This window comes from Phoenix dactylifera, unplaced genomic scaffold (genome assembly GCF_009389715.1).
Source record: "Phoenix dactylifera cultivar Barhee BC4 unplaced genomic scaffold, palm_55x_up_171113_PBpolish2nd_filt_p 000346F, whole genome shotgun sequence".
Lineage (NCBI taxonomy): Eukaryota > Viridiplantae > Streptophyta > Magnoliopsida > Arecales > Arecaceae > Phoenix > Phoenix dactylifera.
The window spans coordinates 99,007-120,724 of NW_024067805.1; the positions used below are offsets into that span (position 1 = coordinate 99,007).

Consider the following 21,718-nt stretch of genomic DNA (forward strand, 5'->3'; position numbering starts at 1 on the left):
CTTGCAAAAGAAACCATTCCAGGTAGCTGGGCTTGGTAACTATAGTACAGGTAGGTCTCCTTCTCCTCCCTTACTGTTTACAAACTATTTTCAATTGCATAATTAAGCAATGCTCCTTGACATGATTATCACCCACTCTTCATGCCTACAGATGCTTGCAGGCAAATCTTTTGCAGAGATTACATATAAGCTGTTTTATTCCCTGCACTTGTTACATGGAATAAAAAGACTCCCTATAGTAGTGTCCAACTTTCTAACACCTCCTACCATTAACTCTTCATTTGATAGTGTATCTTCTTGAGAAGTCTCCTTCCACAATTATGTGATGAATACCCATATCAATCACAAATTAACAATTATGTGCTTCTCCTTGCGGATATAGCCACTAACTTCAACCGAATTCACAAAGGAATTTGTTTTGAAAGGCTGTTATTAGATCTCCTCTGCGATCCTTAATTACAAATCTAATTCCTGATTTGTCATTTGGAAACAAAACCTATCAAAATTCCATTTATATGGAGGTTCATGAGGAGTATTCCAAACATTTATCAGAGGATTCAGATACTCCACTTGCATCTTGTGCCCTTTAAAAGTCCTCCAACATAGAGCAGGGTCTCTTTCTCCATTGAAACTGGATCCTCAATTACTTGCATACAAGTAACTACATTTCTTATGTCTCCAAGACAAAAAGCAATCATCACATGACACAAACATGAGATAGAATAGCGCATTATTGAACACCAAGCATTGTGCCAAAACTAAAATCAATAGGACACTCACAAGATAAAACCTCTCTCACCAAGCAAGGAACTATACCCTTCAATACAGGAAATATCGGTCTTAACGAAGTCTTGCAATGAATTTCAGGAATCAACCTTGACTGTTGTAAAAAATATCTTCCTTTTAGGGTTTTTAAACCTATTAGAAAAATATCTTTCTCGTTGGCAATTGACCTCTGCAACACATGAATCTGGGAGTAGAAGCTATATATTGAAAAAACATCAAATAAACCTCCAAGAGATGCAAAGAAACATTTGAAGATTGGAATCTCAAAGATGACTTTGTAGCATAAAGCAGAATTCATTCAACAGGTGTGGGCAAAACAGCAACACCAAATGCTAATTAACCTTAGAATTCACAGGTCAGAGTTGCACCCCTCAAGTTATCCCATACATTGGAAAGATAAGATCCCTTATGCTCAAATCTAAAATCCTTCTCGTCGAAAGATAGTCAGGCGCTGGTGAATATGTTCAAAACGAATGTCTACTCCTGCCATTAGTTCTTACCTTGTGCCAAGTCTTATGATGACCTAAAAATGCAAAAGCCCATATACCTAATTTTCTTGAACAACAGCACTGTTGCTGGTGGCACATCACTCATACAGTCGGGCACCTAGTAGGATCACCTCTCGTCTGTCTGGTATTGAAGGAATTGCAACCCGGGCATTTGTGCGCCACAATGTGGAAGTGGATATTGGACCTCATTCCACAATCGTTGCAAAGGATCCACACCTGAAAAAATACAAATTAACAGAAAAATTTAGAATCCATTGGCACTATTGTTTGGCCCAATTTACATTCATTTTATGAAAACTATTTAATTTGATCTTTCTTACCATTTTGTTCTGGTACATTTTAGGCATTGGTGTCGAAGCAATCTGTAATTTGTTGGAAGGAAATTTGAGTACTTGTCCAGCAAGAATGGCTAGTAATTAGTGAGAAAATCATAGTAAAAATAGCATAGACTACCTCCTGATCAAGTTTTTTCCACACACTGGACATGTCACAAACTGATCTCGAGCAAACAGGGCAAGAAAATCTGCAACATAATAAACCATGAATATCCTAACCATTACGGGTCATGAGAATTTATCAAAATAAATATAATTTGCATAGGTTTTTCCAGATGAGAAGCAATCAGCTCAATACATTCTTCCTTTTTACTTACTGGAAATGCAGATTCATCTCTTTCAGGCATTCCAGATGTATTGTGTGACCACATGGCAATACACTGATGTCCTTCGTTGACTCAAAGAGATACTGATTACAGAGAAAGAGAGCATCAAATTTGTGAAAAATTAGTAATTGATGACCGACGTAATAATTAATTGATCAAGAAAGCCTACCTCAAAGCAAACAGGGCAATTATGATGCATTGCTCCTTCCACACAATGGTGTGAATCCTTCAGTGCCGTAATATAACAACATCCTGAAATAGATCTTACAAGCCATAAAAAGTAAATATACTCATACCAGAGATGGAAGAAAACCAATTACAAAGAATAATTGCAGGAAAAAAATATACCACATCGATAGCAGTGGAAGAAGTTCTCCTCTCCCCCAGTTCTATTAAAACGATAAACATAAAGAAGAGTGTGAGGACCAACCAAATCATATAATAACTAAAACAGGACTCAGAATTCAGAATAATGCTATGCAATGTCGCTTGAGAAAATCCGAACCTGCAGATCCCACATCCATCACAATGGTATTGATTCTTAGAAACCTTGAAAAGGAAACCAAGCTTGTCAATTACAAGTTGATCAACACAAAAAATTCTCATCTACTGTAAGACAGAACAAAAAGAGATGTCAAGAATGTGTATCCTGACATTGTCATCGAAGAAATTGCACTTGGCACAAAAGTATTTTCCCATGCAAACCCCACAGTTTGAGCAATATTGTTTAACCTGATTATCAGAAACACTAAAAAACAGATAAGTTTCATGCGGCAGCATTTCATAGCCTCAGAATTGTGAGCAAAGAGGGAGATGATAACGTGGTCCAGAGTTTGATTTTTGAACTTACATCTTGCTCTGTGTCACAGAGGGAGCAGATAACCTGAGACATACAACACAAAGCAAAATAATCAATGCAAGTAATTATTCATTATCTTGAAAGCTTATGATTCCCTCATTAATAAAGAATAAGAAAACTAAAAGAGGAGATAAACAGTTTAGAGGAAAAGGAAGATGTGGGGTCTCTCCAAAAGTGTAGAGTCTTATCCAAAACAAGCACCTTTTCAACAAAATCACAATTTCCAAAATAATATCCCCGAAATTAAAGAAACCAAGTTTGCTCAGCACCATAAAAATTTCGAAAAAGAAAAGGTAAAAAATGGAAGGAAAAGAAATGAGAACCACAAAGAAAAGATCAGAGAATTGAGTATGGACAAAAGTAGTGTATAATATCAAATATATGGATCAATATGAAGTTAAAAGCGCAACCCAACCACAAACCAGCATCTTTTCTTAAAAGAAATGAAAAGAATTCTAATATTTCTCAACATATTCCCGACAATGAAACAGATCCTTTTTTCAAAACTATCAATGAGAAGTCCTTATATAGAACTAATAAAAAGGAAATTGGAAATGGGCAAAACAGTGTGCAATTACAAGCATATCTATCAAAGCGCTAAAAGCGCAACCTTTGTCACTTCGTGTCGAGGAATCTCGTGCCGTTCCCGTAAGTCAATTTCCAGCGAATTCTGATCAAATTCATTCGATAAAAATGAGATTAATTTCATCTTCACGCAAGAAAAAATGTAAATTTTTCGGAACAAAATCTCGGATTAAGACCAAAAGAAGAAGAAGAAGGCAATCAAGAATGTCACCTTCACTTCGTTGTGGCAATGCCTGCAGTCAAAGATCTCGCCACAGCAGGAGGCCCTTATCTTGCATCTCCTCCTATAATGTGAGCACCTAATGCAATCAAACAACATCATCGGAATCAAAATCGAAGCCCGAATTTCGAATATAAAATAGAAAAAAAACACAACTTTGAAGGGATTTCAGACAGTAATATGCAAATAGTAAGATACCCGTGCTGCCCAGACCCCAAGTCCACCTCGTTCAATGCCATTTCCAACCGATCTCTGGAATCCGGATCGCAGCAGAACACCCACTTCCCCCAAAAAATCTGTCCCCTTAAGATCTCAACACCCCTTAATTCACCTAATTACCTGAAACAACCCGGAAATTAAACCATAAAAACACAAAAAAAGATTAGAAATCGAAAACTCATCTATATATCGATCAAGAAAAAAAAAAACAAATTTTCCCTTTCACCTCTCAATCCATCTCCATCCTCCTGCCCTCCATTTCTCACCTCTCGTCGTCCACCGACGACGGGATACGCTTCTCCCCGATTCGTTGAGACGGTTAGGGAGAGCCGTAGAGGCCGGAGAGAGAGAGAGAGAGAGAGAGAGAGAGAGAGAGAGACGGAAGGGTTGGCAGAGACTCTGCGCCCTTCCCCAGAACCACACGTCATCACCCAGATACACGAATCTCAAAGCACGCTTCCGGAGAGAAGGGAGAGCGAGAGCCTAGGCGCATAGCGGTACGGTAACGTTACCGTTGTCCGAGGCGGCGAGGAAAGCGCGCGCGGGTGGCGGAGAGGCACAGGGCGGGCGACCATGGGAATCGGGAAACGTGGCGCGCGGTCGGAGATCTACAAGGAGAGGAGGAGGAGGAGGAGGAGGAGGAGGAGGAAGGGTTGGGTCGCGGGCGCGAAGTCACGTGACGCCACGTCAGCGGGGTGTCGGTCAAAAACGGGAAGCCGGGCGTCCGTTGGGTCGGCCCACGGGTGCCGTGGGTGGTTCCGCGAGGGCATGGAATGGACGGACGGATGGAGGGATGAAAGTTGGGCCGCCGAGGCCAGGGATCCGTTGGATGCACGTGATGGGGAGGGAGGGAGGGAGGTTGGTGGGTCGGCTACGACTGTGCGGCCGGCAGCGGTTGGATGGGGACGGGTCACGAATCGTGACCTTTTTGGATGAGGGCTTTTGTTGATGAGATTCTAATGGCCAAATAATTGGGATAAAAAGTGGGACCACAGTCGGTGCTTTTTGAGCAAAGCTTTCATCACGCTTTCAAAATCCGGTGCATGAGTGACACTAGGCTGAAACCGAATCAATGGGATATCCGTACACACACACACATATATATATTAAATCCATGTATATTATATTTATTTTATTTGATAAATATAGATCATATAATCAAAGATATTGCTAAGAATATAGTAGGTCAAATTAATAATATATTAATATAGTTATATATTTTTGAAAAAAATTAATGAGTATAATATAAAATTAAATAAGGCTACAAATAGAATCGAATATTGGGATATAGATTAAATAATTATTTATTTATGTCTATTAATAAATTTGGATGCGAAAATGGATCTGAACAAATATCATCCAATCCACTTTAATTCTTAAGCGAAACTAGAGCAGATCATGAGCTGAACCTTGGGTCTAAACTCTATTCATTTTTAATCGGACTCCATACTCAAGTCCAGCCTATGATCAGCTTTAGGTAAAACTAAGCTTAGTTTAGCGGAAGCAGCCACCTGTGCAGGAGGTATGAGTTTCGATCCCACCTATACATGAAAAGATAAAGTCCGAGCCCTTAAAGTCCCTTTAAATGAGGCGAACATAGCTTAAAAAAAAAATCGTCACACTTTACATGATGTTGCCAAAACCGAACTTGAAGCATGACAAGGCATAGACCTTCTAGTGAACAGTCGGGATCCCTATGCAGCTACTTGTTTTCGTTTCTAAAGCCTTGGGGGAAATTCCATGAACACCGAGATTAAAGGTTTCTCGGATCGACATGATGCTTGCATAGCTAGTTGTGATGATTCAACCAATGCCCTGTCTATTATATCTACTTTTTGCTTATAGCATCAATTGTCTCGTATCATGAAGCACAATCAAGCCTTCTTTTTTTTCTCCCCCTTTTTTTGTGATATAATTGTTTCCCTCTGGCATTGATGCCTACGAAATCATCCATCATCTATTATGTGAATTCCATATTAGATGATTAAATGGCCCGATGCATTTGAGTTCAGGGTACATGATCGAAAAAAACTTATGACAAAAGGAGCAAAGGATGGCCCAATATATTTGAGTTTAGGGTACATGATCGGAAAAAAAATTATGACAAAAGAAGCAAAGGATAACGTTGCAATTGAAGAGCTTGATTAGGATATCCCCGAGCAAGGAAATTTTTTTTTGTTAGACTAGATCCATTGCTGAGCTGGTAAACCAGGTCAACGACAAACAAACACCGAGAAAGAGATGCCTCTCCCTTTTCTTTTTTTTTTTCCCTTTCTCTGTGTGTCCATGTTTGTTTATGGTTGGACTGGTCCACCAACTCGGTGGTAGACCTGGTCCAATTAATAATTTTTCAGAGTGAACGAGGATCTAAACTCATATTATATATATGGTTATAATGCAGATCCATCATGCAGCTTAAACGAGAGGATTTTCATGCAATAGGATATAGTTTTGTTTATGACAGACCTTCAGATTTGTGCGTAGCAGATGATCATATCAACACAAGCCCCCTACAACCCTACTTTCATTGCCATGTTTGAAACCAAGAGCCAATTGCGCATGGCATCCTACTGCTCCAATGAAATTACTGTTTTGCTGCACAATGAAACTAAAACATGCCCCAGCTGCACGGTTTTGTTACTTTGGATAGCTCTCATATAAGTTTGCTTTCAATTAAAATTACAGATGCATCTTATAACATGAGAGGAAAAAATGTTTGTTGTTGGAGGCATTCAGTATGTGGTGCACTATGTATCCAGGCTTGGGGAGGCAGTCGGTTAACTCTCCTATTTAACAATTGCCGAGTCTAAAGCTAGATATTTCTGCCAAAAAAAAAAAAACTGGATGGAGGGATTTTTGTATCCCATCTTTGAGATTTAAAAATTACAAAGAAAAGGTGAAAGGTTGAAAATTGCAATCAAACAACACCTTTACAAAAAATGATGCAAACAATCTTTGTATAATTTATGCCCAAAAATGTAACAACTGATATAGCATTGCTTCAAATTCAAGAGGAAGACAGGAAATAAGTTTTATTTCTCTAGTGATTGGAACAAGAGCTCAGAATTGTATATTGTGATGTATGACCAACAGCATTTTTTTTCCTAAAAGAATAGAGTAGAAAATTCAAGTATCAAGAATCTGGCAAAGATTTATCAGAGCACACGCACCATCTTGTTAATGTGGTTGGTGAAAATACATGTTGGCAGTAATATTGATACCATTGTGGCACTAAGTTAGATATTGTTGCTCAACACATTGGAAAAGTAAAAGAGAAAGAAGTATTGGTAATTGAGAAAGGTATTCTTGATTTATTTAAATTCATAAAATCCATCAAAAACTTATTTAACCTATTTAACCCATTTAATTTGACTTGACCTATTAAATAAACGAGTTATGTAGGTCCGATCGGATTATCCGTTTAATAAATAGATCAGGTTCAAACCGAAATTTTTATTTGTTTAATAAATAAGTCGTGTTTGGGTTGATGAATATCCAACCTGATCCATATCCAACTTGACCTAACCCAATTGCTACCCCTATTTGTTCCTCAAGACTTACCACAAAAATACCAGTAAAGATCACCACATCATTTGAGTGTTGAAGATGGCAAAGGGATGAGCGAAGAGAGATAGGTCCAAGTCCTTCTAATAGTCCATGCACTTAAGCCCTTGCTAAGAACCTTTGATAAAATGCCACCAGTAAAGATCACCACATCATTTGAGTGTTGAAGATGGCAAAGGGATGAGCGAAGAGAGATAGGTCCAAGTCCTTCTAATAGTCCATGCACTTAAGCCCTTGCTAAGAACCTTTGATAAAATGCCCGCTAAGATGAAGAGGAGAGGAGAGGATAAAATGCCACCAGTAAAGATCACCACATCATTTGAGTGTTGAAGATGGCAAAGGGATGAGCGAAGAGAGATAGGTCCAAGTCCTTCTAATAGTCCATGCACTTAAGCCCTTGCTAAGAACCTTTGATAAAATGCCCGCCAAGATGAAGAGGAGAGGAGAGGATCACCTCGCCAAGTCATACTTGGATACATGCCCAAGTATCCATTGGCCCTTCAATTTTGGGTTTCTTCACTTCCTATTGAAGTTACTCATAAGTTAGCTTTTCCACCGAGTTGGATCTCAGCCACCACATGTTTAGAGAGATTTTTTGCAATTTTGAACCTAATATTGGCTGGATACACATCGAAAATTTTTCGTTCCATCCTGAAATTTCCAATTCTTGTTTCCATTCAAAAAAAGCATGTTGGACTTCTGAGTTGTTTCTCTTGACAATTGCTAAGCATGTTCTAGTATGATTTGATTTTGGTAGCGGCAATTTGACCTCTTTTGTGCTTATTGGGGGAGTTGGGGGCCTTGAGGCCCATGTTCTGATCTGAGAAGATTTTGATAGCATAAAATTCTCACATAGATATGTGTTGTTTTGGTAGCATAAAAATCTCACTTGGCTATTCACCCTCCTCTCAGATTCCATTAAACCAAGTACCCTAAGATCTTGTGCATTGAAAGCTTAATCCTTGTTAGTTCTGTTGGTGATTTGAAGAATGGTCCTGTCCATCTGGGCAGTGTGACTTAGATCTGGTTGGAAGTAGACTCGGTGGTGTTGCTTATCAATCAGCTTCCAGCTTCTTTTCTGGCATTTTCTATTTATCCACCATTGCAAGATAGTTGTTTCCTAAGAATTCCACCGATGCACAAATTTCAGATGTCTGTAGAGAGGCCAGGCTACTGATCGGCTCTCTAGATGTCTGAGTTATGCCGTCACAATAACTCATGTTGGTTCTCAAATTTTCCGAGACTTAGAAGAATATTGGTAGGAGTAATTGTAATGCTGTTTTGTTTGCTTATATGATTCATACATATTCTGATAAATTTTCTTTTTTCCTTCAAAATTTATTCCACAATCAAATGCCATATAAATTGATAGCGAGATTTACAGAATAACTATGACAAGAGAACTTATAGCTGCACGAAACTTTGCTCTGGCAGATTATGGTAGGGGTTGGCCCTTGCTCTCCAAGTGGATTAAGTGTTGAGCTGGACTAGTGACTAATTGATATATTTCATTTTATTGATTCTCTATTTTGAAAATATAGAAAAAAAGAAGTCACTCCATGGATTTTTTTTTCTTTCAATGCTTGGTAGTGAACAGAAGAATTTGAAAGAGCGATTGAGAGAGTACAACGATTGGCAGGAAATTTTTTCTTCTTCATATTGTAGCAAATAATTTTGAGGGAAGATTGGAAATTTCTATCCCACTAGACTCAATCATTTATATCATGATCACTTTCTTGTTAATTTTCTTTGTAATTTTCTAAATATACTCGGGTACCTATAATTTTTTGTTTATTTTTATTTTCTACCATGTCTGATTATTTCATTTTCAAATGAAAACGGTTAATGTCTTGTTCTTTGCAAGCAATGGAGAACAATACTAAAGAAAAATTTTTCTCCCGGAAGAGAATAAAGAAAAGTTATCGAAGTTTCTATCCTATTACCGCATTACTAAGTATTTTCAGTTCACATTTTTAATTGCATCTGAAATGCTCCATAAGCCATCAGATAGAGCAACTAGAAAGATTTAGGATCTTGAAGAAAAGAAGAATTGCTTCATAAATGCCAAAAGTGAGATGATGCTGGAGTTCAACCTCAACTACATATATACATAATATTACAATTGCCATAATTATACACAATCTCGCTCATCACTATGATTTTGGATATATATTGCATACACAATCTTGATATACCAGCGCATTCTCTAAAAATCATGGGATCCGATTGTTATATTCATATTTAGTATTTCTATCAAACCCTAAGATTTTGCTATTGTATTATACTAGATCCGATCTCCAGTATCTTTCCAATAATCATAAAAAATTATTGTTGTATTCTGCTATATCTAATCCTCCAAATCATAGGGCTCAACTTATATATAAGGCATACTAGTATCAAGAACGCAAAAAGAAATTCAACTCCCATTTCCGATACACATTTTTCACATGAAAATATGCATATATGTGGACTCCAATTCATTGAGAAAGGATAGTGGATATGCAGACTCTATCCATGGACAGAAGTGGGGAGTAACTTTTAAGTGTGAAGTGCCATTAGGCCTGCGTGAGCTGGAGTGGGATCAATAGATGTCAGGTGAAGAATAGAGCTGAATTTATGGGTGGAAGTGGGTCTGAGGTCACCGTCGTTAGAGGGGGTTCGGCTACCACTCAGTCTCTTTTCCCACATCACCAACTGCAACAGCATTAGTTCCAACTTCTCAATGGTACTCCAGAAACAACCACATCACTACTTGCCACACTATCAACTCCCCTTCTTTCCACTTCCACTAGAAATTTAGCTACCCACACCCCAAGCCTCCTTATAACACCATTAAAGTGCTTTCTGTTCATCTTTTTTGTGTGGCCATCACATGCATGCACCCTCTTCTTCTCTACACTAATCCACTGACCCCACAAGCTACCAAGAGTGAAATACCTAACAGGCGTGGTTCCTTAGCACGCAACCTTGCCTGCATCCATAGGCAATCCTCTTTTCCTTCTATTTATTTCGTGAGCTGACACATGGGATGACATAGAGGGATAGATCAAGAAACAATTACCCATAAACGAAGCTAACAGCTTCTTTTTAAAATAACAACGGGATGACTTGTTTTATGTCATGCCAAAGTACTCCCACTCCACGCCACTGCTAGCCAAAACAGTGAAAGGAATTACAGAAAGTTGTTTTATGTCATGCCGTGGGCTCATTTGTTTGCTCATAACGGTGGATGACTTTGTTAATTTGGCTTCGAGCCACACAGTTTAGACCTCTCTCAAATATTCTTTTGTTCTAATAAAGATTGCTGCTGCCATGGGCGTATATTGTTTTATGTGGAAGCAAAAAATTTTGAGGCACAAAAAACTGAAGAGTTAAGAGTTTTGTTTGCATAATGTTTAGAAGAGAATAGAGATGATCATGAGATATGATTAAGAGATGTGGTAAAGCTATGGACATGCAGTTTGGTTTTCGTTTTTCCTCATTCGCGTGCTGCATGAGCTGGATATTTAGATGAGGCCATGAATAAGTGGGAGTCTGGCGTGGTTCATGTGGCGTGCAAGTGATGCAAATCCTAATCGCATGTCTATAAAGCACGCTTTTGTATATAATTATTGAAAGATAGAGGTGTCTGCATGTATGATTGCCAAGTTGCCACATCATAAAGTTATGATAATAGGACAAGGGATCTTTATGATATAAATACTATGAGAAGAAATCACTATAATAAAAAATATGCATAGTGACTTATCCCAATCTTCTGGGATCTAATCTTCCTTGCAAGTTTGATAATAACTTCGAAAAGAACATAGACGGCCTGTACTTATAATCAACATGATTCAATTTTCACCAATTGTGCGGACAATGGGCATGTTGTTGCAAAAATGCAGGGTGCCTGAGGGGAGGAATTATTAGAGGGATCAGGTCCTCCATGGATCTAGGATGAAATGAATCTATCTAAGATTTTTTCGTCTTAGATCTACGGTGGACCTTGTCCATCTAATAATTGCTCGTATAAGAGTAGGTTTATCCATATATCGAGCCAATTGATCCAAATGTTTTCATAATTAATGGAGAATTTGGACTCTCGGATGTCTAGAAATATCTATGATGTCATACTTTTTAATAGATTATAGAAAGAAGGGAATATTTTGAGATTGCAGGAGAGGAAAGGTGAGAAGAAGGGAAGCCATCACGGCCACCAACTCGATGCCTTGCTTGCACAACAACCCAATAGTAGTAACCAATGTTGGAAAGCATTCCACCTTGCGTGCTTCGCACAACCAATGGATCAATTGGTTAAGCCAAGAATCTGCCTTCCCTACTTCCACACCTCCTCTCTACCTCACATTGACTTGCTTCCAAGAATCTGCACACTCCTGGTCATATTTAATGCCTTCATGTTAAATCGTCCAATTGATACAAGCCATGATCCTATGGGCGATAATGAGAAATAATTTTTTTCAATAGTCACCAAATCCAACCCAATCTAATCATGCAAGAGAGAACAAGGGTTGGGTGGCATGCAGTGTAACCAATCTGGTGGTGCATAGCATTTCTAAGTCAAACTCTTGCACCTACTTTAATATATCCCTTTATGCATGACATACGTGTATATTATACAAGTGTATAATAAAATCAAAGTCAACAATTAGCTACTTTTGTAGTCAATTTGTAAATTGGGTGTCCATAAATATTTGCATTATAACAGCTTCCATAGAGGTCTCTACGTCCTTCAAAACGGCTAAGCGCATACATAATACATTATGTTAGGTATGTATGTCATTTTCTTCAACATAATGTATGCCATCAGTGCAATATATATATATATATATATATATATATTTATTGTTCTCCACTTTATAATATGAGTATAACAACAGTAATAATTGGTTCTTAACATAATAAAGAGTGACAACAACTGGTAAATGGTTATTAGGGTTTCAAATCCTATCTTTTATATAAATTTTATTTTCTTTGTGAGTAGGAAACTCTTCTTAAGTAGAAAATTTATTGTGTATGTTTCAGACCCTTCTTCTATTTCTCCTCTTTGCCAACACTAACCCATCTTAGATCTTTATGAGACCATCCCCAACTTTTGCTAATTTCATGCTAATCATTTTAAAATGTTAGATCTGTGTACCTTTATTTATAATATTTTTTTTTATATAGTGCAAATTGGTCAATACAGTTGTTGAGCTTTAATGCCATAGAATTAATTATCAAAAAATTTCGAATAATTATATAATAATTAAAAAGTTTTGAATAATCAAGAAACAAGATTAGGGGATAGAGTAGTTGTTTATGGGAGGTAAGGGGCCTTGAACCTGGGTGGCGAGATCCTATAAGCAAATACATTTTGGCTAACCTTATCTCTTGGATGTTTGAAAATATTTATGCAATATTCTGTTATCAGTGCTTATAAACATTTTTTTTTTGCCAAATATTAAGCAGCACAAGCATGCATGGTACATTAGTCATCGATCAATATGTACTTTAAATTGTAGAAGAATTAACCGGTTATTGAAAACCACTAAATAAAAATTTATGTACATTATGAGTGAAAGATTATTTTCATGATGAATTGCATTCCAGGTAACTCTATGAGGAGTCTCTTCCTTTCATCTGAGATCATGCGAGTAATAGTTTTTTTAATTACCTTAAATTCATAATTACTTTTCTCATGGCTTGCCAAAAATAAATTAGAATAATTTTCATTCAGAATAAGATGGTATTACTCATTGTTCTTAAGGCGGACAAATATTGATCCAACTTGTCAACTCGACCTATATCCGATCTATAATAAATAGGTTTGGATTTGGAATAAATAGATTCAGATTGTGAATAGGTCAACTTGTCTTGATCTATCTATTAAACGGGTCGAGTTTGGGTTCCAGAATCATAATCCGATTAATCTGTTTAATATTGACCCATTTACTTGCCTATCTTAACAAAAGCAAATTGGTGCCCATGCTCAAAGCCAATTGACCCAACTTCGATGCCCATTTATATTAATTCTAAAGGGGCTTCTGGAGAGTTCCTCAAGTGGTTAGGGCGAAGGAGTCTAGGGATGAAAGGGTAGGGTAATGGAGTCTAGGGTTTTGCCTTCCCTTGTATAATGTTGATGGGGGTTGTTGTAGAGAACCCACGGAGGCCTTATTCTTCGATTCCAATGTCGTGAATGGCATCTATGGCTAGGGTTAGGGTTAGGGCTTGGAGGAAAGGGTGGGCGGAGGGTAGAGGAGTCTAGAGTTTTGCTATAACATTGAAGGAGGACATGGTAGAGAACCCAGAAAATCCTTCATCTTTATTTCGGTGCCGTGAATGATAGTTATATTTAGGATTAGTGTTACAGCTCAGAGGAAAAGGTGGTGTAGAGGGTGGAGGAGTCTAGGTTTCACTTGAAGATTTGGTACAGAGCCTGATGAGAGATTGCCTTCTTCGATTTTGATGCCACAAATAGCAACTACACCAAAAATCTCTCCTTTATCATTGACGAGCTATAGGAGATCCTCAAAGAGGATGTTGGCCTCTCACTAGAACCATGGCACCTCGAAGGGTCTTTTCTTAGCGAGGTCAATTTCTCCTTCTTTGATCGTTGATTTATCTATTTATGATTTTTAGTCCTTAGGAGTTCTATTTGGGGTTTTTAGTTCGAATTTTGATCAAATTATGGGAAGCTGTTTTGTTGGGATCATAATTTATTATCTCTTGTTAGAGAATTAATCCATTGTGATTCTCTATTGAGGCTATTTTCACACTTTTGTTCTTGAGTCTTGATTAGGAATCGAGGCATGATTTGTTTGACCTAGCTAGTGCCTGCTCATGACAAGGCTTCTTTGGTTCTTATCATTCTTTATGATATTATAGTTGTTCCTTTGATGATTACCGTCAAGCCCTCTCTCTCTTTGTTCCATGACCAAGAATGGTGATTTGAATTCTGTTTCATATTAGATATAACAAGAAGTTGTAGTTGCTAAGCATATGTTGGATTTTTAACTATTTTTAACAGTGTATTAAACAAGTTATAGATCTAACATGTTTATTAAACAAGTTAAACAAGTCGAGTCAAGTGACCTGGTTATTAAGCACAGTAGATTTAGATGTCAAATCCTAACCTATGTAATAAATAGATCAGGGTCAAATTTAAACTTTTCTGACTCCATCTGTATCTGACCTAATGTACGTATGATCCGATCCAACACGATTGCCATCCCAACTGTTTTACAGAATTGAAACTCTGGAGGGATGCCTCATCAAACTTTTCATAGACCAATTCTCTGCACGTGCATCACACGTGCCATGTTCTAGCTTTAATTACGCAACTGTTCTGACCATCCTAGGGATCCACAGCAGTTTTTTCTGGCTTGGCTGTCATAAAACAACAACTAGAAGTCGTCCCCAGCATCAACGGTGGAAAATGTGGCATATGCTTGCACCTTCAAGTCCACTAGAAGTCGTCCCCAGCTTCTTTAGTAGTGGTAGCTTGGGGACGGGGAAAAGTCCCAGTTTGTTTTCCACTTAAACCCAAGCAAGCCACCCTTCTACCTCTCAAATAAATAAATTAAACATATACATAGACATATAAAAGAAGGTAAACAAAACCTACGCATTGAAAACTATAACAAGAAAGGGCAAAAAAAAAGAAAGAAAGAAAACAACATAGGGTGAGGAGAAGCGCATATTCCGTGGTTCCAGGCTTGCTCTCCAACTCCAAGTGATGGGTTTGCTTGGAAGCCAACCGAATCTCCCTTCTCTCTTATCCTTCTCGTTCCCCCCTCACATCATTACCAAACTCACCTCTTCTCTTCCCCTTCTCTTTCTTCTTTTTCAGCACTTGGCATAGAGGCAAGGCAACACATGCCTTTATCGTGCTCTACTTTTGCTTCATTTTCGGTTATATAACTCTTTCTCTCCCTTTTTTACTCCTTCCCTAGTTATTCCTGTGATTGTTTGGAGCCAACCCTTTTCTTAACCAACCTTAGCAAAGTGTCGAGTGCATACAGCTCCAAGATGGACACTTTTCTGCTGGCCCTTTCCCCCGGTTCTTTTCTATTTGTTTCTCTCCACTCCCCTCTTCACTCCACACCTCTCCTATTTCCACCTAATTTCCTATATTTTATCTTCTCCTCTTTTCTCTCTCTCTCTCTTAGCTATAGCCTATATGAGTCTGTGAGCTTGGCAACGGAAGGAATGGCGGACTAATTCACGGTTACTCTTCGCAAGAGGAAAGGGTGGCTTTTGACTCCTCTCGCTATATATAAATAAACAAACCCCCACCATCCCATCTTCACTATAAATATATTATCGACACCCTCTTCCACTCCATCCACTTCGCTTGCACCGTCACTCTCTCTTGTTTTCTCCTCCTCTCTCTCTCTCGTCTTAGGGGAAGGGGAGATGGAAACTCCGGAAGAAGCCATGGGATCCAGCAGCACCACCAGCAACGGCGTCGGCGAGTGCACGCATGGCACCGCTGCCGTTGTCGTGAAGGGCAAGCGCACCAAGCGGCAGAGGATCCACCCGCCGGCCCTGGCGGCCACGGACTCCTCGTCGGCCTCTTCGGCTGATGCCTGGGGAAGCGTCACCGAGGAGGAGGAGGACATGGCCAATTGTCTCATCCTCCTCGCCCAGGGCCACGCCTTGGATGCCTGCGGCCCCAAGGCGGAATCGCCGGCAGAGGATCAGAAGTTCACGAGCCGGAGACTCACCGAGGCTGCCACAGCAACCAGTGGCAAGGCCGGGTTCTACGTCTATGAGTGCAAGACATGCAACAAATGCTTCCCGTCGTTCCAGGCACTCGGCGGGCACCGCACCAGCCACAAGAAGCCCAAGATGGCGGTGGTTGCGCCGGCGGCTGAGGAGAAGAAAGCGATGGTCGACGAAGATATGCTTCAGATAAGTATGAATTCTTTCTCCAAGGCAATTGCGAGCAGCATCAAGCCGAGGGTACATGGGTGCTCGATATGCGGGTCGGAGTTCAACTCCGGGCAGGCGCTGGGGGGCCACATGCGGCGGCACCGGCCGTTGGTCATCCCGGAGGTCCCTGAAGCCAAGAAGGAGAGGACTATCCTCTCCTTGGATCTAAACCTCCCCGCGCCCTCCGACGACGAGCGGGCCGAGCTCCAGAGGCCACCCTCGCCGGCTTTCTCCTTTCCCAGCAAGCGGCCGCTTATCTTCTCGGCGTCAGCGTCAGCTCTGGTGGATTGCCGTTACTGAGAGGGAACTAATGGAAGCAAAGCTATCCATCCTTTCTTTCCTTCTTTTTTGTTTGTTCAAACAAATTGAATTGGGAATTATGTAGTTCATGTGAATTGCTTATGTCTTTTTTTTGGTAAATAATTACTTATCTTTGCAAGTCCTCGACTATTCTTTGAATTCTTTTTTATCATCTTAGTTTTCTCCGATTGAGATGGAGGCTATTTGCATTAATTCTGTGGGAAGGAGGAGAGATGCCATTGCGTTCACGTAAAGAGAGAGAGTTCTCTTTTTTTTAATCTTTTTTTCTCTCTCCCTCAAAGTGTTTGGCTTGGTTTGGTTTCTCCACCACGAAGAAAAGGTCGCGTGGATGAGGTCTGTCCTCCCACGAGTTTGTTTCGTTCGCAAGGCAACTATTCCTGTCCAATAAACGCTAAAGAAATAAAAGAGTCGGATAATGTGGCAACTTGGTAACTTCCTGAGGGCCCTATACTCCTGCAATCACACACTTGTACTGTCCGTCACCTCTCTCACTCATATATCCTCCAGCTACAATGAGAATATTTCTCTTTTATTTCAAAGAAAATTACTTCTTAATCTAAAATTGCATCTTTCCATGGTTGAATTTAATATTTTGCTAGTGACCTATCAAGGATTATCGATCGAGAACTGATCAATGACAAAGCACCAAATTCAACAACGGATGTGTTTCTAAAATTCATGTAGCAAAGTTAATTTTAATTTCATATCAATTTTTTTGCATGCCTCCAAAAAAAAAAAAAAATGCGGTTATCGAGGGATCAATAGATGGAGGAGTTACTCATAAGTTGCTTAGTATCTAAGAGCAAGACAAATCTCCTGGGATCCCAAATTCTTGCCTAACATTTCATGTGTGCCATATATCTTCAACTGTTGCCAACCAGTCATGTAGCGGACCAAATGAAAATCATCATTGAGGAATAATAGTCTCATATTGGATATTTTAAGAATTCATACGGTGTTTATATACTTTTAGGTAGGATTTTAATATGGTGTCGTCTCGGTTTCATCTCTCGAGCTCTAAAGAGGTGTTGAGAAATGATAGTCTCCTATTGAATATATTAAAGACTCTTATGGTGCTTATACAGTCTTAGTCCCATCTATCTAAACATTTGGATTTTTAGATAGGATCGTAATAGCCACGACAAGCTTAATCATGAAACACTTTCTTAATTAGATTAACCAACTCCAACGCATCTCATAAAAAAATATGGGAAGGGCTTCACGATTTGATCTTACTAGAGTTAAGTCGACCATCCTGTAGTGAGGGGGTTGTTTGACAATGTCACATGGGGTTTGGTGGTTGCCTTTCTTAATCCATCCACTACACGAGAGCTTTTTTCTTTAAGTTATATTGATTTCAAAAGCTTCTGATTGGTGGGATTCCTCTGAGCTAGTACAGTTACCTACTACAGGTGGATGGTCCAAGCTCGTGGAGTGCTTCACACTCACAGCAAAGTGAGCTTCACTCTCTGTTTCTAAAGTCCAGGGCTACTCCGGTAGTTGGAAGTCGTTGGAAGCTACTTTGGGGCCACAATTGCCTTCCTGCTTCTGCCATTTACCAAGAACTTTTGGCGATAGAATTGAATTCATGGGTAGCGTTTGACTACTATGGTGTTAGAGATGGCAACGCACTGTACATAGTTTGAGGGTCAATTTCGTCATCATGGTTACCATCCTCGCACGGCTTAATTAATTAGCTTTGGTGTAAGGCCTCCTTTGTTGATGACGACCTCTGGGATTTGGTCATAATCGCTCTCATAAGTCCGCGCCGTTTTGACCATTTCTTTGGGCTGTTTCTCCGAATTATATATCTTTTAATAGAATTATACTAGCATCCATGATGCAAGCTTTAGAATATGATTAGAATGAAAAATGAATAAATACATTTTTTGCTGATTATTTTTAGTTAATAAATATCATAGTAGCATCCATGGAGGGTGTCATCTGGTTGAGGTACGTAGTAGCATCTATCAATGCATGGTACATAAAAGAAAGAAAAATATTTTGTTAACTATGTATAGATAAAATAAAATTAGCCAAGTGCTTTTTGTATATGAACATATTTCATACAAACATTAAAAATTTTAGCATTTTATAAGAATCAAGTCCAGTGAAAAATATAGCATGCTTGAGGAAAGTATATATGCAAGATGTTGGTCCCCTTCTAAAGAGAAGGGGAAGGTGAGATTTTGGAAGGTAGGAACCATAGGAGAACTTTTTTTTTCTATATTATTTATGGAGTTATTTTATCGGGTCGTCGAGCAAGAAGCCACTCTTAATTAACGGGATGGGAGGCGCCCGTCACAGATAAAAAAGTTGATATATGGCATTCTCCCCCCTTTGCATCCATGGAGTGGCTTAAATCACAAAGTATATTGGTGGCGACCATTGCTAGCAATTGATTGGATGAGCCTAGTTTGGTTGTTGAAATCCTAGAGAACCTTCTTGCTGAAATCCTTCTATAAATCCTTATAAGTATAGGACACTGCAAATTCTTATATGTATATACATATGTGTGTGTGTGTGTGTGTGTATATATATATATGTATAGATAGATAGATAAATTGTCATGACCTAAACTCGGAGCACACCCCAAATCCAAAGCGTAACAGATGCTGCATCTTGTAGGGCAGACCATGCAAACATGCAAGACTACATATTAAGTCATAATAATCACAAAACAATACTACTAAAAATTCTTCGATCCTTGAAAATTGATTTAATCAAGATCTAAACAAAATTATTCTCATAATCAATTGTTCCAAAGTGACATAAGTCAAAATATGCTAATTAATTCAAATCAAATAAATTGTTTTAACTAAACTAGTTTATACTAGAACTCCAATAATTGCGAATATCTTCAGAAAATCTAGCGCACTTCTCTAAATTCTGAGCAATCATGATTCAGTATCTAAAAAATAGAGAAAGAAAGAATAATGAGCTACACTAGCCCAATAAGCAACATAACACCAAAAAGTAGGATCTAAGCATACTAAATAAATAAAGAATTAAAGAGCATAATACTGACTAGAAATAAATCAATTTTCAAATAATATATATATCTTTTGAAATTTATTATTATTTTCATAAACTAATACTAGAAATCCAACATCATGCTATGGCCACATAACCCAGTGGTATGGGTCAGAATGCCCAAAATGCCAAATACCACTATTCTTAATCATCAGTAGTTTGATGTCCAAATACCACTATTCTAATCACCTGTGGTTCAGTATCGAAATTAGTTTCTCAGATTACAAGTCGATAGGACCAATGAATAATCTCTATTGGCGAGGCCAGATCATAACCATGCTGAGAATACAACTATTCTAATCACCTGTGGTTCAGTGTCGAAATCAGTTTCTCAGATTACAAATCGATAGGGCCAATGAATAATCTTTATTGGCGAGGCCAGATCATAACCATGATGAGAATACATACATATGAAACAAATTTTACTTAGTCATATTTTCTAAATTTCATAACATAACATATAACATATTTTTTTAAAAAATTACTATTGCAAAAAAGACATGTCTGACCTATTTGACTAAGTATAAAACAAACATAACAATCATATTTAATAAACTAATTATTATTTTACCAAAATTCAAAAAGCATACTTTGAAGCATTAGGTTACTTATCTCTTTTTAATTCAAAATTCCACTTCAATTAGACGAGCCAGATTCGCCTGTTTTAAAATCATTAAAATATAATTAATTTTTATCAATATATTAAAAAGCAAGCAAAGTCAAAAGTTAAAATACTATTGGGGATACAACCTCATACATAAATTTGGATGAAAGAAAAGCAAGGTTGATCAGGTGGTAGTGCCCGACTGCTCGGGTGGGTCCGAGTAAGGTAATCTTAACTGGTCAAGTACAGACATGCTTTAGGTGACTTAATGAAGATTAATATTGGCTAAATTTCAAAAAAAATCGTCTAGAGCCAAGGTAATGGGCTGGCCTAGCGCCCGTGTATTGAGGTTGTTCAAGGCCTCTACAATGGATCAACTTGGATTTGAGCAAAGAGAGTTAGGACTTTAAACTAAGATCCCTAGATCTATCTTAGAGAAAGATAGAGGAAGAAAGGAGAAAGTTTTAGTCTGGGTTCAATCATGAGTCTTAGTTTAGTTTGTCATAGCGGCATAAATTATCACTACAACTAGCTCATGGGCTAGAAAGAGAAATGAACAACTAGGAAAGAACAACATAATATATATATATATATATATATATAGTTTAGTTTAGTCTTAGTTTCTAATCTTCGGCTTCGGGAAAAGAAACCCTCCGGGTTTCTTATCCCTCGTCCCTTATAACACTCCTACGTGAAAGTGGTAACTCCGTATATATATATATATATATATATATATATATATATATATATATATATATATATGAATAAATAAAGGAACCTAAAAAGAGAGAGTGGAGGAGGCAAGGGGCTTACCCAGTGGTGGGTGGCGGGGATCTAGCGGCTAGTCATGGTGGAGTCGGCAGAGGAGACAGCGGTGACTGTGGTAACGGCCGGCAAAGGTAGCAAGACCGAGAAGAAAGTCTCGTTTCAGCCTAAAAATGGGGGAATGGGGCTCGGTTTCGGATTTGCTCGTCGGATAACCACATGGAGGAGGCAAGGGGCTTACCAAGGGTGGTGGCAGCCATTGGAGCTTGACCGAAGACAGCTGGTTCCGATGGTTTTGTGGCGGTGATGCTCAAAACATGGGAAGAAAAGAAGAACAGGGCAGCTAGAGAAGCTAGAGAGAGGAGATCTCGGGCGGCGGCGGTCAATTGCGGCGGCACGATGACTACCGGAGACTAGGGAGAAGAAAAGAGGGAGGCTCAACCGTGATCAATCACTGAAAAATAGAAAATATAAAGGTGGGCTTTTGAAGAGATGAACTCGGCTTAATGGAAAGATAAGCATGGTGCACCACGAATCTAGTGGCAATTAGTAGTGGCCAGAATGGTCGAACAGCTCCTGCATGCCGAACTCTTGGAGTCCCCACTGGCCATAGTTATTGTGGCCTTATCGAAGGAGGGAACAGAGGATCGCAATCGCATTCTCTGCTTCAGCCCCC

The 21,718-nt window shown here is 38.8% G+C and overlaps 2 protein-coding genes across 2 annotated transcripts; one reads left to right on the forward strand and one right to left on the reverse strand.

The window, feature by feature from the left end:
• Nucleotides 1–1,041: 1,041 nt before the first annotated feature.
• Nucleotides 1,042–4,494, reverse strand: LOC103715386 (E3 ubiquitin-protein ligase RZFP34-like). Its single transcript, XM_039118418.1, has 13 exons — nt 4,352–4,494; nt 3,819–3,959; nt 3,612–3,699; nt 3,426–3,485; nt 2,807–2,839; nt 2,611–2,688; nt 2,462–2,505; nt 2,305–2,345; nt 2,126–2,208; nt 1,948–2,039; nt 1,749–1,818; nt 1,616–1,657; nt 1,042–1,511 (listed from the first exon to the last, which is right to left on the reverse strand). Exons 2-13 carry the CDS (start codon nt 3,857–3,859, stop codon nt 1,377–1,379), a joined length of 807 nt encoding a protein of 268 aa, XP_038974346.1. The 5' UTR covers nt 3,860–3,959; nt 4,352–4,494; the 3' UTR covers nt 1,042–1,376.
• Nucleotides 4,495–15,027: 10,533 nt separating this feature from the next.
• On the forward strand, nt 15,028–16,761 carry LOC103715385 (zinc finger protein ZAT5-like). The gene has a single exon (XM_008802995.4). The coding sequence runs from the start codon at nt 15,801–15,803 to the stop codon at nt 16,617–16,619; it is 819 nt and encodes a 272-aa protein (XP_008801217.2). The 5' UTR covers nt 15,028–15,800; the 3' UTR covers nt 16,620–16,761.
• Nucleotides 16,762–21,718: the final 4,957 nt, after the last annotated feature.

Bases quoted from the DNA above. Each gene is read 5' to 3' on its own strand.
- LOC103715385 (XM_008802995.4), top strand. From the start codon at position 15,801: ATGGAAACTCCGGAAGAAGCCATGGGATCCAGCAGCACCACCAGCAAC.
- LOC103715386 (XM_039118418.1), bottom strand. From the start codon at position 3,859: ATGGCATTGAACGAGGTGGACTTGGGGTCTGGGCAGCACGG. The intron at 3,486-3,611 runs GTGACATTCTTG...GAATTTGATCAG, and splicing joins ATTGCCACAACGAAGTGAAG to AATTCGCTGGAAATTGACTT. The intron at 1,512-1,615 runs GTAAGAAAGATC...GTATTTTTTCAG, and splicing joins AAATGTACCAGAACAAAATG to GTGTGGATCCTTTGCAACGA.